Source organism: Colossoma macropomum, unplaced genomic scaffold (assembly GCF_904425465.1).
Source record: "Colossoma macropomum unplaced genomic scaffold, Colossoma_macropomum, whole genome shotgun sequence".
NCBI classification, from domain to species: Eukaryota; Metazoa; Chordata; class Actinopteri; order Characiformes; family Serrasalmidae; genus Colossoma; species Colossoma macropomum.
In genome coordinates this window covers 5,253,252-5,270,218 of record NW_023494801.1, presented here as the reverse complement: position 1 = coordinate 5,270,218, position 16,967 = coordinate 5,253,252, and the positions used below count along the sequence as shown (strand labels likewise).

The window sequence follows — 16,967 nt, the reverse complement described above, 5'->3', positions numbered from 1 at the left end:
CAATAAAACCAATTCAAGAATTAAAAACAGTAGCAAAGCCATCGAAGCATGCCAGTATTTGCATGAGCATCACTTTTGATGTCATTGTATCCTACATCTTTCCAGTGCTGCAACATGGCCAGTTATATGAGCTTATTAAAGGAGAAGTTAAAAAGTGCGCACTTCCTGTGAACATTTCTTATACACCATTTGTCCCATCAGTATCTAGACAGGCCTTCTAATTAGTGAATTCAGCTACTTTTAGATGCACCCATTGCTTACACAGGTGTTCAGCTGTACATGCAAAAGCATTGCCTATAGAATTGGATGCTATGAAGCAGCCACACATGGGGCTAAAGGCCATCAGGCCCAATGCCAAGCACCAGTTAGAGGGGTATAAGTCCTGCAGAATTGGGCTGTGGGGTAGAGGAACTGTGTTCTCTGGAGTGATGGAGCTGCATCCAATATCTTTGGCAGGAGTTGGAGTGATCCAGAACTAATCATCCAACATCCATACCTGACCTCACTATTGGTCCTGTGGCTGCAATCATATCCTCACAGCAATGTTCCACCATCCAATGTTAAGCCTTCCCCTTCTGTTTTCAATTTCCCTTAAGTAAACTCCCTTAGGAGTTTTTCCCTTAGGCAAACAAAGCTGCACTATGTAAGTTTTTGGGGATTTGGAGACCCCTCTGGAGAAAATGTGTAATTTCACACAACATGCAGAAGAATGGTTTGTAATGATGGTTGTGCTGTGGAGACGAGCAGATGAATCTGATAACTGTGACTGCTAAAGGGGATTCAAAGACATCTCAGTCAAAATTTAGTGAAAGACGTGTCTGAGGAAGTGAGTGAATTATCTGCTAGTCATATTTTCATAAGTATGATGCTGATTTTGCATTTGGGGCCTAAACATTAGTTTAGCATGTTTTTCCTTCTGACTTAGTAACGCTACTGCTTTCAATTTCAACAAAAAAATCTTACCATGCAGCTTTTAAAGTCACTTTAATTTAACAGGGCAACTTCAGAAGATATAAAGACATGACCCAAGCTTTTAGAGGTGTTCAGAGAGGACAAGGTACTTTGCAATAGAGACAAATGGGGGAAAACAAAAAAACAAAAAAATAAATCAGTATAGATAAGCATGTGGAAACGCAAATGAGTTGGAAGACAACCTCAACCACGCGACACTGTTTAGACCAAGTAGGGCTTCCAATCGTGATTCACAACTGAAATTACAGCTTAGAACAAATCCATATTCAGAAAACTGGCCTGAAGTGTAGATAAGGATTCTGTGAAGCTGCACTGGACCATGCGCAACCTGCACTGCCCAAGTGCAACTGAGAAGCTACTTACTGGTACCTTAATAGCAGTGTAATCTGTCCCAACAAAAGATTAAGACGATAAAAGAACAGGTTGCTGTAGTTAAATTGTTCAGTGCACGTTTTATTTAGGATTGCTCGCTGTCTCTGAAGAAAGACAAAATGTTACAGAAAAAGGTTGAAGGGTCTCTCATAAGCGCCGGCGTGAACACATCCGTGCAATGCCGAGATTAACCGCACACTTAAAAGATAAATTAAAAAAATGTTACTTATATTAAATACATATACAGATTGCATTGGCTCAACAATGACAAGCTGACATGCTGAGTCTTTATTCGTTTAATTAAGTATAATTTGTGTATAAAAGAGGACTTGCAAAAAAAGGAGAGGGAAGCATTTTTACAAAAAACACAGCATGTGCTTCCTTGCCCACCCAGTTTCTGTTTAAAAGCCCCCAGAAACAGCTATTAAAAGCAGCATAGCTACAGCTCCGAGACAAGGGTAGGAGAATGAGAACAGCACAGACTGAAGAAGCATCAGCCTCTGATATGAAAGGGCGATATCTCTTTCCCCTGCACAGTTTGAGTGGTTTAAAGCAGTGGTCCTTAGGGACCCCCAGATGGTCCACATTTTTGCTCTAGCCCTTATGTGCTGGTAGTTGGATTGGAGCAAAATTGTGGATCTTCTGGAGGGACCCTGAGAATCAGTTTGAGAACCACTGCTTTAAAGCAGTGAGCACCAACCCGGGTCCAGGAGATCTACCTTCCAGCGGAGTCTAGTTGCAAACACAATCTGCAACAACTGCTCCAGCTAATTAGCCACTACAGAAGCCTCTGATTGGCTGGATTAGATGCATTAGATGCAGGTTGGAACAAAACTCTGCAGGAAAGTAGATCTCCAGGACAAGGGCTGGCGACCCCTGCTTTAAAGGAATACTCCAGCATTTTTCCAACCTAGTCTCCATCTGCCACATCTGCATTATACAGTCAGTTACCATGGAGCGCAATTTATTTCCCTGTTGACTTCTGTCAGTAAATCAAAACTATATAGTTTTTGCATCTTTAATGTAAATTGTCAATCTGTAGAATTTGTTTTTTCAGAGATGGAACTAGTTTTCCAGACTGATTTGTTACCAGTGTAGGGTCGTGGACAGAGTTTTCACAGGCTCCATTCGATTGCCATGGTTAACAGAAAATTAAGGGAAAGCTTTTTTGTGGTACGGTGGTGTTCCAATGTGGGGAAAGTCAGATAAAACTTAAAAAAACAACAAAAACAAAAACAAAAAAAAACACTTATGTCTGCCTCATCCTAAGACCCATAACAAGTGTTGCAGTTAAGAATTCACATTGAATAGTTACATATATCAAGCATTTATACACAGAATTCAACAACTACCCAGTGACTTCTATAATTAGCGAGTTCTGAGTCTGTGTTTTTGGCTTCAGTACAAGGAAATGCGTCCAAATCATTGTTCATGGTAACTGACTGTACGATAGACGCAAAGGTTGAAAAAAAAATGCTGGAGTGCTCCTTTAAGTCGTCTAGTTCAATCAATATCAAATGGAAATGTCTGGGTGATGCAGAAATGCTGTACTGCACAAGCACATTGGAAGAACACCGCAGCCACGTAGTGTAAAGAGTGCTGGATAAGAATTTGTTGTTTGTGCTGCATGAAACCATGGATCATGGATTTGGCCAATATTGAGCTACAGGAGAGCCAACAGAAATATACCTGGAGATTTCTGCAAATCTGACAAATTTTCATACATACACAAATTTGAAATTCAACAGCTTAAATTTGTTTCCATATTTCTTACGAATTATTGATACCTTTGATAAAGAAAGGGCAAATTTTAAGAGGAATAAGCAGGAGTAGGGCAGGAGTGTGGAGTACTGATCCTGGACTGGCACTCACCAAGCAAAATACTGCACAATAGTGCACTTATTCCTACTGTTTATGTGCAGTTTTTCTAGGTCACCGTTACAATTTTTCACAAACGTTTATTAAAAACTAATTTTGTTATCCTGTCTGGACAATGTTTCTGTGGGTAGAGCAGCAGCGACTCAAATGATGCACATTCTTATAAGAAGCCAAGAGTCTACAGGTGTCAGGCAGGAGCAACGGAAGTAGTGGGTACATTCTCTTAGATGCCAGGAGCTGTGGAAGTGGGGTGTGAGATTTGTTTTTACATGGCTTTCACTTTAATTTGCTTCATCTTCATTTGCTTCTTCTCCAGTTTCTTCTGCTCTCGACGCTGAGCAGCTTCCTGAAAGAGACAAAGAGAAATGTGATAAACACAAACGCACCAATAATTAATATGAATCATTTCCTAAAGACACACCGGCCAAAATGAGAAATTTAAATAATCTTGACACCTGCTGTAAACATGCTTACTCACATCCTACAGTTGTGCCACAGTGGTCAACAACCCTCCCTGTGAAGATCTATTTTTGCCCTTACCAAACACTAAAGCATCTGAATCAGCCAAAGACTTCTGTAGAAGTAAATTAGCTAGAGCAGGAGTGGCAGAGTGTGCTTGGAACTAGACTCTGCAGGAAGGTAGATCTCCAGGACCGGGTTTGGTGACCACTGCTCTAGAGTGAGATTTTGCAGTTTAAAGAATAGGACCTCTTTCTGATGAGGGGAAGAGAAATCTGAAGAAATTAAGAACTGCTTTGGGTGGACTTTTAGGAGCAGACTGTTTTAAAATGTTTTTGAAAGAAAGCAGATCGCTAACAAAGCTAATGACTATCTTAAAAATTTAGCTACCCAGCTATTTGGCCGCATTACCTCAGGTTGGCATCTTTTCTCTGGCTGCATTGCTTAAAAAAATTGTCTCTAGTGTCCACTTTCATGCTCAATATCGTCAAAATCACTGATTTTTTTTTAAATTGTTTAACAACTGCGGAACGAGTTACACTAATGTTAGCTTGTTTGCATTTATTAGGCTACAGCTCAGTGTCTAAGCTAGCAGTCAGGACTAACTGTCACTACAGGGATTTGCATGATGTATTTGTGTGCTGTAGTGAGGACACTGATGAACAAAAAAAATGTAAACAATATAAAATCGTGAACTGTCAAACACTATAACACCTACATGAAATGCAACTCTTAGGCCACAATGCCCCTTAAAGAATCATGAATCCAGACACTGCTAAAAGTCTAAGATTTCCACCCGGTCTCATTAATTCCTCATAATTTAATGCAATATTTCCCATCTCTCTCCACCACACCTCTAGGCGGCGCTGTCTCTCAGGGTCCTCCTCATTCATGATCCTTTCTTTCTCCGCTCTCTTCTTCTCCTCCCGGCGCGTCTGCGCTGCCTCCTGCCTTTGAGCGTGAGTCTGCTTCAGGAAGTTCTCCTCCACACGGGCACGGTTACGATCTGCTTTCAGCTTCCCCTAATCGTGTACATAAGGTGTTAATAACGTAATCTATACTGTAAATACAAATGTTTAGATTAAAAACTAAACAAATAAATTAAAAAAAAATACAGCAGCACTATTTAAATGCGTCAATGTTTAGTTCTGTTTTCCTATTTGAGAACAAACTGGGGAATCCTTCACTGTCACATCTAACAGCAAGTGTTATAAAAGAAGAAACTCAAAAATGAGATATTCAAGTTTTAAATACTAGTGTTTTAATAAATGAGTTTCACTGGTACGTCTGAGTATGTATCTCAGTCTGTGTGTGCTCACCTCTCTGTTGAGGCGCAGCTTCTTGACTTTGTCGATGCTGTAGATCACCATGTTCATCAGGGGAACCAGGCTGTCCATGTCTTTGGGAGATGTGTTACCCATCCCAGGCACTAAAGACAAAAATCAATACAGCTTTTTATATTTAACACTGTAGTTTAGCAATATAGTGTTCAGTTATAGTCTCTATAAAGAGAACAGAATTCTGAATCATCTTTAGCAGAGAATTAGGGATAGAAGTTTTGCTGGACTTGCTCTGCATGTCCATGTATCTCTTACCATTAAATGTAAACAGCAGCGTTTTCTTGGTCTCAGGGAGCTTTAAGGGCTGGCCCTCCCTAAAATACGCAACCAGAATAGATAAGCAGTTAGCAAAATGTATTACATTTTAACACCAATATGGGTGCGCACAGAAATGTTACTTTAAAAAGTCTTACTCTTGCATAACTTTTGGACCAGAAAATTGGTCCGAGAAATGGATGGACTCAATCTTGTCGGCATGGTTGGTGACGTAATGTACCATCTGAAAGACAGATGCTCAAAATGAGCTCAAGAACGACATGATCTGAATATCAAAATTCTAAATTTGTTTGGCAGGTCAGTGGTTTGAAAATGCACTGAGAAACAAAAACGTTAGGACAATGAGGTGAAATGGTTATTTTTGTTATATATTCCAGATGGGCATAACACTTAAGCACAAAAGGTCAGCTTTTATATAATGACTTAATATGGAGTGCTCTGCCAAGCTTTTATGGCAGCCTTTTTCAGTTGGTGCTTTTTTTGAGGAAGCCAACACTTCAGTTTCCTCAATCAGCTGGGTAAGCCAGTCTCAACTTACCACCTTTTCATTCTGATTAACTCGTTGGTTAAGTGTACAGTATACTTCAGGTCTTTTATTGCTGCCTTATGAACTTCTGTCCAATGAGTTTGGAGGCACAGGTAAACAAAATGTTTCTGAATGCTTCAGAACTCATTCTGCTGCTATTATCATCAGTTACATATTAATGAAGACAAGTGAGAAGCAGCCATGGACTGCTATTAAAAAAATATTTCTCAGCCGAAACAGGTTAAAAAACACAGTATGGCTTATGTTGTATGGAAAACAGTGCTCAGAAAACAAAAGCTGACATTCTGTACTTTAGTTTAGTTTTGATCTGATAACAATAAAATATTGTCATATTGCCCAACCTCCACCTGGAATACAAGTACAACCAATTTCATCTCCCTGTCCCCCTATTTTTACTTCTCACTACATCTCTCCAAATAGCCCGGTCCAAACTGAGCTGCTGGACAAGAGGCTCCAGCTCACCTTAGTGTCCATCACTCCATCCGTGACCTCAGCCATCTCCGATAGGATGGCCAGAGAGTCAGGGAGGCCGTACTTCGCCCCCGACTTGGGCTTGTCCCCGCAGAACTCACTCTGGAGAACAGCAAAGAAAGACAAAGAAAAAAGGATAAAGACAAGAAGAGGGGCAAGAGGGGCAAGAAAGGCAGAATGAAAGAAAAAACAGACAAGGAAAAATGAAAGACAAGCAGAAAGAAGTGGGAAAAATTGGTTGATGTACAAAGGCATGTCTTATTTTTGCCACAAACTACAGAAATCTATTCCTCACCAGGTCCTGCATCTCCTTCTGCATCCGGCTCATGGCCTTACGACTGCCCACAGCAAACACAAAAGTGTCCATGTCCTCGTCGTTCAGAGTCACTTTGATTTGCTGGGAATAAAAGGACAAGACAATTCAATTTCTCATCCAAACAAACCCTTATAAGATATAATCCAGCTGCTCTAGTTTGTCCGTGTTTGTACACCCACCACTTGATCACAGGTTGGCCTCATCATCCTGGCCAGCACATTCAGCAGGTCCTGCCTTTTCAGAAACTGTTTATTATCACACATTTCATGTAATACATCTTGTAACAAACAATTAATTTCCTGATTTAACCTAAATGATGACATGACAACTAGCTAAAGCATTAACTGAGCTTTAAGGCAGAAAGGGCGGTGAACTGGGCTCTAGCTTAAAGGCCATGTCACATGTGCTTTAACAAGAACACATAACCTGCAGTACCTTGAGCTGAATGAGCATGCCTTCACAGCAGACGCGTCCTGAGCACCACAGATTATAGATGTGTTCATTCTCCTGGTTCAGCTTGCCTGTGCTGGTGGCTTCCTTACTTGTGCCATCATCACCTACAGCAGCAACATCAGCAAACTCAGCACAACAGCACTGTATACAACACCAGCACAGACAATATCTTAGAAAACTGTAAATTTAAGGCAGAGGTCTTCAAATCTTGACCTTAAATCCAGTTTCTGCTCCTGTACTTTGGCATCACTGGTAGTTAACTGAACTGTTGGTGTCAAACTCAACCACTAAAAGAGTCATATTAAAAAATCTCAACAAATCTGTGGGCCAGCCATATTTTTATTTTATTTTTACTTAACATTTTGCCATGACCCCAACTGGCCATTGTTTGTTCAAAATATCCCAAAACTACAACAGCACCTAAGTGAATACTTGAACAATTCAAAAATAATTTTAAATAAAAACAAAGTTTTATATAGACTACATTAGCTGCAGATCACTGTTAAGCCTCTTTAAATGTCCCCAGTGTACAGTAGGTTTTCTAAAACCGCCCATTCGCCTGAACTAAACACCTGGCATCTTTTTTATTTATTTTTGTGGCGCAGTCCCATAGATCGTTTTTTGGGAGGGGGTGGGAGTACACTTTACGTGGCAGTGCATGCTGGGAACTGTAGTGAAGTTAATGGGGAAATATTAATTATGTTAAAATAGTAATAGAAAAATCAAAATAATTTTGCGGGCGAAACAGAATTGTGCGACGGGCCTGACTTGACCAGCAGGCCTTGTGTTTAACACATGGGGTGTAAACGATTAGCCATCCAGTGTCACTTACTAGTTACTACAAAATCCAAAACCGGAATCTGGATTCAAACTCCAAATTAGAGAGCTCTGATTTGAGCTCTGAGGGGCTCTACAAATAAATCATTACCATCTGATTTAAAAATAAACAAATAATAAATAAATAAAACACCTCTTAGCTCCATTTGTTTTTTTGTTTGTTTTACACCATTTGAAAATGCCAGCTTCCCTTTACTTTCAAATTTTCATGGTGACATTAAAACATTTCTTCTCCTGAAAATACATAATTTTGAAGTTGATTTTGTTCAGCACCAAAATGCAAAAGAACAGAACTAGAGTGAACGAGAGATGAAATAAAAATGAGAACTGCAGGTGATAATGAGAGAGAACACCAAGGCAAGAGTGAGGGGAGGAGATAATTACCAACGAGAGCAAAGTTGCTCTCCAACAGCTCCCTATGGGAGTTGAACCAAGCCTGAGCCAGTCTGCTGTTTTTGTTTTTGCCAATGATGTAATTCATGATGTAGGCCAGGAGGCCTGTAACCATCAGGATCTCCATGTAGTAGCTCTCCCAGCTGTTCTGGAGATGTGCTGGGACCTAAAACACACACAAGACAAATATATCAGTTTTTTCCCTCTCCACTCTCCTCATTGTTTGAAGCTCCTTTTTTTATGTAGCTCTAAATGGTAACACTGCGGGTGGCAACTGACTAATGTCATAAGTGGAACTAATGTTTGCAATGTACTTTATAAAGGGCTTCATAAGAAAACATTGTATCCTCAACAAGTAGTACAAAATGCAGCTCATACGAGCCTCTTTTTGAAAGAATCGCACTGACTACCTGTATCATTAAGCATTTTTACAACTATAAATGGCCTTAAAGCACCTGAGTAACACACTGATTGTCTGTCTGCTTATGTTCCAGGATGTAACATTAAATCTGCAGATCTTCTTCACTTACAAAAGCAGTGGAGCCACTCTTATTGTAATTCTTTTTTATTTAGCTCTTCATTTTATCTTATTTTTCTGATGACTTTAATTTTCCTTGTACTTTTTTTTTTCTTGCTTGCGTGTTTCTCAGTGCATCTTCACGAAGGGTACATACTCATGTCTTTCAAAACAGAAAAATCTTTTACCACTGGATAGATGAGGTTGTCCTTGAAGGGCGGGTTGGTCTTCTCGTAACCCTCAAACTCGTCTTTGTCATACTTGCTGTACACGTCCTGATCCTGAAAGAGCAGACGGAAGTTACACATGCGGAAAAGACAAAGGACCATGTAGGTGCAGTCAGTTTGGGGATCATTTGAAGGCTCCACATCCTACTTTATTCTTGTAGAAATCCTTTCCATGAGGTCCACATTTGTGTGGGTTTATGTACCAGGCACAATCGTATTTCATTTACATGAACATTTTCCAATCTCTCTTTTTCCCTCAGAATTAAACAGGCTGTGTTTGTTGCTGTGCTTTTAAGCTCGATCTGTACTGACTGGCTGCCCTGCATTACACCTCATTCAGAAAGCAGTCTGGGCTGAAACACTCCTTATAACTTCAGTATGACCAGGCAGAGCTGAACAACTGTAGGCTGACCAGGAGGATGTGTGCAAATGTGTTGGTTTTCATAACATCACATTCATTCAAAATGGGTTGTTTTAGCAGCCTAGTTTTCATACATGAAACTTTGACAATTTCTACATACTACATCTCTTTAAATAAAAAAAAATAAATAAATAAAAAAAAATTGCCACAGTATGAGCCCTTTGAGACTCTTTAATATTGTGCCTTGCTCAGAAAGTGTTACAGGCTGAAACACCGCTTATAACTTCAATATGAATGGGTGGGACTTAACTGCTGTAGGCTGAATAGGTGTAATAGTTTGTGTGACATCACAAAAACTGAATTCAACAGCTTAGTTTTCATATATGGACTGGGGACAGAAAGGTATATTTTGAAACCAACAATGGTTATATACTACAACAAACTACTGTCTTTAAAAAATTAAAGATTATTCAAAGTAAAATTCAATTTTCTACTATGTGGGCCCTTTAAAATGTTGTCCAGGCATATCCTCAATCTCAAAAGCAAACCTGTAATTACATTTTTTATGTTAAATAATAACACTGTGTGAATACTTAATGATAAATGGAACACAAATTATCCAAAAATGACCAGATACAAATCCTTATCAGCATAATGATATTAATGTTAAAGCTCAGACAATTTTTCCTTCTCTTTTGTCATAACAGTGATAATATGCTCATCTAAACGACCCAAGCCCTGACTTACAGCTGAGCCTAGAAAGCACCTTACACCCACCTGTGCATCTGCATCCTCAAACTCATCTTGCCCGTCCTCAATCTCCACTGTGGCTTCATCCTCATCGTCTTCTACGGGTGTGGACGACGGCGCTGGCTTTGGTGGAGGCTCACTTTCCACCTCCACTGTTGGGTCCTCGTTAACATCCTCAAACTCAGCAAAATCGTTATCATCAAACTCAGCTAGGTCCTCGCCATCGTCAAACTCGTCATTGTAGCGCCCCCTGGTGTCAGGCAGCGTCAGCAGCAGCAGTAGGGCAGGGAGCAGCAACAGACAGCTCCGCATGGCTCAGCCTGCACAAGCAGAAATATAACAGAAAGGACGTGGCTTTAATATCTAGCAGGAGTGCAAAAATCTTAATGAAATGATTTGACTGCTGTTTTTCTTGGAATATTATTTAAAAGAGCATGGGATTACTTTTTGGTCAAAATAAAATGTGCTATTTTTAAAATATCAAAAATAAAAAAAGAACTTAAGGGAAACTCTAAAACATACCAAAATAATATAAATGAATATTATATTGCAGAGATTTCCACCCACAGTGGCTAAAGTTCTTTTCAAGGTTCACTGAGGAACAGTTGCAGGCACTTGACAAAATCTACAGCAACCAACACTTTGCACGCAGCATTACAGCTATTACTATTGCTCAGAGCTTCAAACAAGAGACGGAACAATTGATCAGCTATGTATCGGCATTGGACGATTTTCAGCCCCAGTTTGTGATCAGGCAATATTTCTCTAACTTGCTGATAACTAGCTAACTAGCTGATCTTGAGCTAATCAGTGACGTGAAACAAATGATCCATACTCTTATGGACTGCTGCAGCCTGCATGAAGCTCCTTGGTCACAGGACCCTGCAGCTCCTCCTTCAAAAGCTAGATAAAAATACAGACCTTTTGACTTTTGACTACAGGACTGAAGACCTATATACACACAGTACACAGAGATTTTTACGAATGAAAAAAACATGCATGTCAAACTTTAAAAATAAACATGTATATTAATACCATCTTTCACACCGGATCCGAAACTGATGGACTGTGACGCTGCATACAATTTTAAGCAGAGCCTGCTCTGTTGCCTGCACTGTATGGACGTGTTAAAATCAGGCTGACCAATCAGAGCTCTGTTCTCATGGTGGCAGCCCAAACAAACATGCATCAGGATGGCGGCAGAACTCTTGTAGCAGAGCACAACAGCTTACACAACGAACAAACACTGACTAAAAAATGCAAAGGTTTAAGACAATATATGGCGGACGAGAGCTGAAAGGATTTGAATGACAGCGACGGTATTTAACCAGAGTTCATTCACTCTTTTTAATGAGAGGAACAACAAGCAGAGGCAGAGCCTCAAATTCCCCCACTGTGGAAATACCTGCAGAATTATCATACAGCTTCAACCAGCTCCTGTAAGAGGTGGTGGAACTCCCTGTGTTGTCTTTTTTGTAGAACGAGATGTACCCAGTGTACGCACCGTTTATTTGTGGAGCTCAAATAAAAAATGTTTTAGACAAAAAACGGTGTGAAGGTTCCACTACATTCAAATTGCATCTGCTTTTTTTCCATCCAAAACAAAATTATACTTGGTGTGTAACGGCCTCAACAGTCCAGCCCCACCCTTGATCGGTATCGGCTAACGACCAATTGTGCCGAAGGGCAATCGGTATCGGCCCCAAAAACACAGATCGGTCCTCTGTACTTCAAACACCAGGCAACACAGCATCGCCTGGATAAAGCAGAACCACCACACAATCACCAACCTTCTTATAAAGACGCTGACCATTTTCGTTGCCTGCAAGAAAGGAACTATCTGGGCTGTCGTAAAACAACAAGAGCCATAACAACCAGACAGGGCTGGGTAACATGATCATCACCGTGATAATTCACATCACAGTAAGCTTTTCGGACCATGATTGTGGATATCACCTGTACTTTAATAACACTTCACCAATTGCGTGTCTCATTAAAAAGACAGCATAACTAGTCCTATTTAGTTGGACTTGGTGCAGCACAGCAAGTGAAATATTATATATATTATTATATAATAGTTTTTGATATTGAGGTCTGATAGCATTTTGTCTGGTTGTTCTTGTCTGGCCCTGTGATGGACTGGCGAACTGTCCGGTGTGTTTCCTGCCTTCCGCCCAATGACCGCCGAGATAGGCTCCAGCCCCCCCCCGCGACCCAGAAGGATAAGCGGCTTAGATAGTGTGCTGGTGTGTGTTTTTGTCTGTTCCGACTTACGACACTTCCCAAAAACTCAATATAATGACAAAGTGATCGTGAAAACTTAGTTAAGTATCTTATTATATTTTTGCCACATTGCCCATCTCTACAACCAAGCAGGAACCACTGTATTCAATTAAAATTTTTCAATGACCACTCATCCTTGCAGATGTGTACCAAACACTGGTGTCGGATATGTTTACATGCCCTAGGGGGCTGTTGTGAGATGGAGATGGAGGGGCAGGTGAAAAATGTTTTGAGTGTACACCAACCTTCTCTACTGGACACCAAAAGCATTCACTACAACAGTGTACCCTCACATCCCACATCCACCTCCTGTTATTGGTAAGCCAGAGGAAAACCCTGCTCAAGACATTCTAGTGTTGTCTAAGCCAAAACACTGATGTCTTTGGAGTCAAGAACCTGCTTATTGGGATAGAGCCTCCAACATTAAGGACTCCTCTGTTGACGTCAAAACAAGAATGCTTGATAATACAGCGGTCTGCATGCATGATACAATAGCCTCAACTGTGTGGGTCTCCAGTTCATCAGGAGCTGAGATGGACTCACCTGGCCTGAGGCTTTTGTTTCAGCTTGGATTTACTAATCATCTCTACACTCAAAGCATGTATTAGAAAATAAAAGAGGACAATTGCTCAAAGGCACACGGCACCTGGTAAAACAGCAGCCGTAAACTGAAAGAGCTGTGGTCTCTTTCATTTCCTTAAACAGTCAAAGTCCTGTGATCTGAGGCCCAGCGGCATTAAGCAAGTCTACCACTAAAGCGGCTACACCCTAAATGAAAGGACTTCTATTCCACACCAGATTTCTACTCATCTGATTTAGAAGGACAAGACCTCAGAGTTAATGGTTCTTCATTAGCTCGTCACTCTGTAACTACTAACCACAGTTCATAGCTGCTTGATCTGATGGAAGTCACTGCACTGCTTACAGTAGGAGCGCAGATCTGCGATCAGTTTTACCTTTTACCTTCACTGTTTTTAGCCCAGCGGTTGTACAATGAGAGGCTTTGTGCAGACAGGCAATGACACAACAAAGTGAGCAGCCTCAATTTCCCCTTCACACTCAACAGTGGAGGTCAAACAAAGGGTAATGAGTAAATTCATATATTTCCAAAAGGTGCACCTCTCAGGCTCTCCCAACAATCTCTCATTTATCATATTGTGAGGAAAACACTGTCAACAAACAAAATTCAGCCTCTGGGTGTGTCTATTTTCATACTGATCATCGCCAAGTTGAACCATTTTGCCTCTGCGTTGTCTTTAGATAAAATCACCATTGTTTCTGCGCAAAAACAATCTGTCTAGTACACAGAGGTGGGCGATATGACAAAATGTAACATCACAATACTTCAGGATGTTGTTTTTACAAACCACACTGGGTCACAATGTTTATTTTTCTAACATCCAATAAGTTAGAACAGAGAAAGTAGTGCCACATTTTAAAAATACTATGAAAAAAACTACGAATCCAATTACTATTCAACATTTCACACACTGTGCTGCACTAAACCCAATAAAACAGGACTAATTTTGCTCTTAATGCAGTTAAGAATTGATTTTTAAGTACTGACGAGATCCACAATGAGCTCAGAAAAGCTTACTGTGATGTAATTTATCACACTAACTAACGTAAAGAATTGTCATACTGTCGAGCTCTAGTAAAACATAAGAGCTCCACAGTTGTTTAACTCAAAAAAATATCGAAAATCGTCACGTTTTAACCGCCGCACCGGATATCGTATCGAACACTGCCCAACACGATAAAGTGATCAGCCCTCCATGCTTAGCATTAAACGGAGGTCAAACACAAAGTAATAGACATGTCTGCTGGTTAAATAGGGGAATATACCGAATACACAGGCCAGGCAGCTACTGTCCACCCACAGTTCGGACAAAGCCTAAGCTAATAAGAGGCTAAATGCTGACGAATCAAATCTCCGCAGATATCTAACTGATTATTAACGAGATAGCCGGGCAGATTAGAGACACAGCTTAGTTAGCCATGTCGCCTGTTAGCTTAACGTTACCTAGCGACGCTTTAACGGTGCTTAGCACAAACATAAACAACTGTTCGTTTTACAACGTTTTCTGTATCCGCAGTTAAACACCTCGCAAACCCGCAGGTTTGGTCAGAAAATATATCAGCTTGAGAGTTAAATGCTCGTCGTGTTGAGTTTATAGTAGTTAACCTAGCTAACTAGAAACGGCACTGAAGTCAGCTCGCTACACGCCAGCTTCTTGTACGAATTTCCCCGTGCCACCTTAAATGGTGCAGCAGTTACGTTCTGATGTCCGAAGCACCATTTAAGGTGGAATGTGAAAATACGAACAAGAGGCTGGCGAACAGGAAACTAACTTCGGCCTCGTAAAACAGCTAAGCTAGCAGTTTTCTCTCTAAAGCTAGCTAAGAGAACAGACGCTCCGTGTCGCAAGTTTTCGGAGTAAAAAATACTTACAAAAAAAACGATGAATAGTTTTCTTGTAGCTCTAAACGTTACTTCGATGACTTAACTTTAGTAGTGAAAGTATTAGCACCAAAATATACTTCAAACGCTCAAGTTGGATTATTATCTGTCAGCTTCTTCTTCGAGTTATCCGTTCCACCTTAAAACAGTGCCGCAGTTGCGTAGAATGTAACTGCTGCTACTGCACCATTTAAGGTGGAACGGAAAATTCGAAGAAGAGGCCAAGTTAAGCCTCGTTTTCGGATTTAGTTGCTGATTCCTTAAAATATAAGTGCGGGTAGCAGATTGAGACTAAAAGATAACGATATCGTTACTGTAAAATACGTTTTTGTAACGAATCTCGCCCCAAAACTCGCGATGCTGCAGCTGCTGCTAACGTTGACAGCCCAGCCTAGCTAACGTTAACCTAGCTAACCTGCTTCTTACTCGGATGTCAAATCCGAACATTTCATTTGACCGTCTAACTACATTTTGACCGCGACCGCAAACGAACATCAACAGCACTATAAAGCTTAGGCGCTTACCTTCAAAACTTGTCTTGTATTTTAACGTTATATCTCAGGCGTTTCTTGCTTGGGTCAACAGTATTTCACAGCTCGACCGTCTTCTGCTAGCGAGGGCCGCGTCCCATGCTCATTGCTCAATCCCACAAGTCTGTGCAGTAACTTAATACTTCAAGAATATGGCGTGGGGCGCGCTCCAATAAGCATATGTGCGGTCTAACTAGGACGCCTAAGGAGTGCACAACTTTGTTTTAGTGCTATTCCTGCCACTTTAAATCAATAATGGGCTGTCAACGAGCTGATTAGTTGGATTATGAGTGTTGGAAGCAGAGAAAACACTAAAATGTGCAGGACTGTGGGCCTCCAGGACCAGGGTTGAGCAACTGGCTGGCGCACTCATCTGTTGTAGGATTGATTACACTTTGTCCCAAACTACATATTTGCTGTTTGTGCACTAACAAAGTTCATACCTTTGCATTTGCTATGTATTCAAGTGTGTCCTATTTTTCCATTGTGCAAAAGCACAGTACACAAGACTACACTCAATGCCCCCTACGTGCACCCTTAACTGAATACCACATAAAAAGCATTTCAAAGCTTAGGCGTTTACCTTTAAGTGTGTCTTGTGTTTTAATGATCTATCACAGGTGTTTTTTGCTTGGGTCAACAGTATTTCACAGCTCGACCGTCTTCTGCTAGCGAGGGCCGCGTCCCATCCTCATTGCTCAGCCCCACAAGTCTGTGCAGTAACTTAATACATTAAGAATATGGCGTGGGACGCGCTCCAATAAGCATATGTGCGTTCTAACTAGGCTGCCTAAGGAGTGAGTAACTGTTCTAGAATGCTCGGCTAATGTGCGTTTTTGTTCTAGATCAATTAGCTGGTGCACTCTCCCGTTGTAGGAGAGTAAAAAAACTACACACTCGCGTTTTAGGCACTTCTATGCGAGTTCATATGTTTTTCTGGTATGTATTCAAGTGTGTCCTATTTCTCAAATGTGCAAAAGCACAGTATACAAGACTTCACTGAATGCACTCTTTACTGAACACCACATAAAAGCAGTGTTACGCAAAGTGTATATCCTGCAATTCAAGGCATTGGTGTTCTAATATGTTGTTCAGGTTGCTGTCTTAATAAGTGTTGCACACTTTTGTTAAAATCAGAAATATGTCATATAAGTGTGTAATTAAGTAAGACTTGGTCAACCAAGATCAAGAATTATTTATATAAATGAATAAAATAAATAAATAATATAAATGAAAAAAAGCCATAACATTCATAGTTGGTGCAGCCTTATTTAGAACACAGCTGTGGTGTTGGAGCAAGAAAAAAAATCAGAAAATTTTATAAAAGTAATCCACAAATAAAACACGTACCATCAATTTGTACATATTTATCAGTGGAACCGTCATTTTTTTATTATTCGCCAACTTCTTGTTCGCATTTTCAGTTCCACCTTAAACGGTGCAGCACTTACATTCCGGCGCCTGCATTATTTAAGGTGGAACGGATAATTCGAACATATGGCTCTAAAATAAGACGCAAATTGA

The 16,967-nt window shown here is 40.5% G+C and overlaps 1 protein-coding gene across 1 annotated transcript; it reads right to left on the bottom strand.

The window, feature by feature from the left end:
- Positions 1-965: 965 nt before the first annotated feature.
- ccdc47 (coiled-coil domain containing 47) lies at positions 966-15,557 on the bottom strand. Its single transcript, XM_036589724.1, has 13 exons — positions 15,438-15,557; positions 10,197-10,489; positions 9,020-9,112; positions 8,306-8,480; positions 7,067-7,188; positions 6,811-6,876; positions 6,611-6,712; positions 6,307-6,417; positions 5,435-5,520; positions 5,277-5,335; positions 5,001-5,110; positions 4,536-4,703; positions 966-3,568 (listed from the first exon to the last, which is right to left on the bottom strand). The coding sequence occupies exons 2-13, from the start codon at positions 10,479-10,481 to the stop codon at positions 3,488-3,490; spliced, it is 1,458 nt and encodes a 485-aa protein (XP_036445617.1). The 5' UTR covers positions 10,482-10,489; positions 15,438-15,557; the 3' UTR covers positions 966-3,487.
- Positions 15,558-16,967: the final 1,410 nt, after the last annotated feature.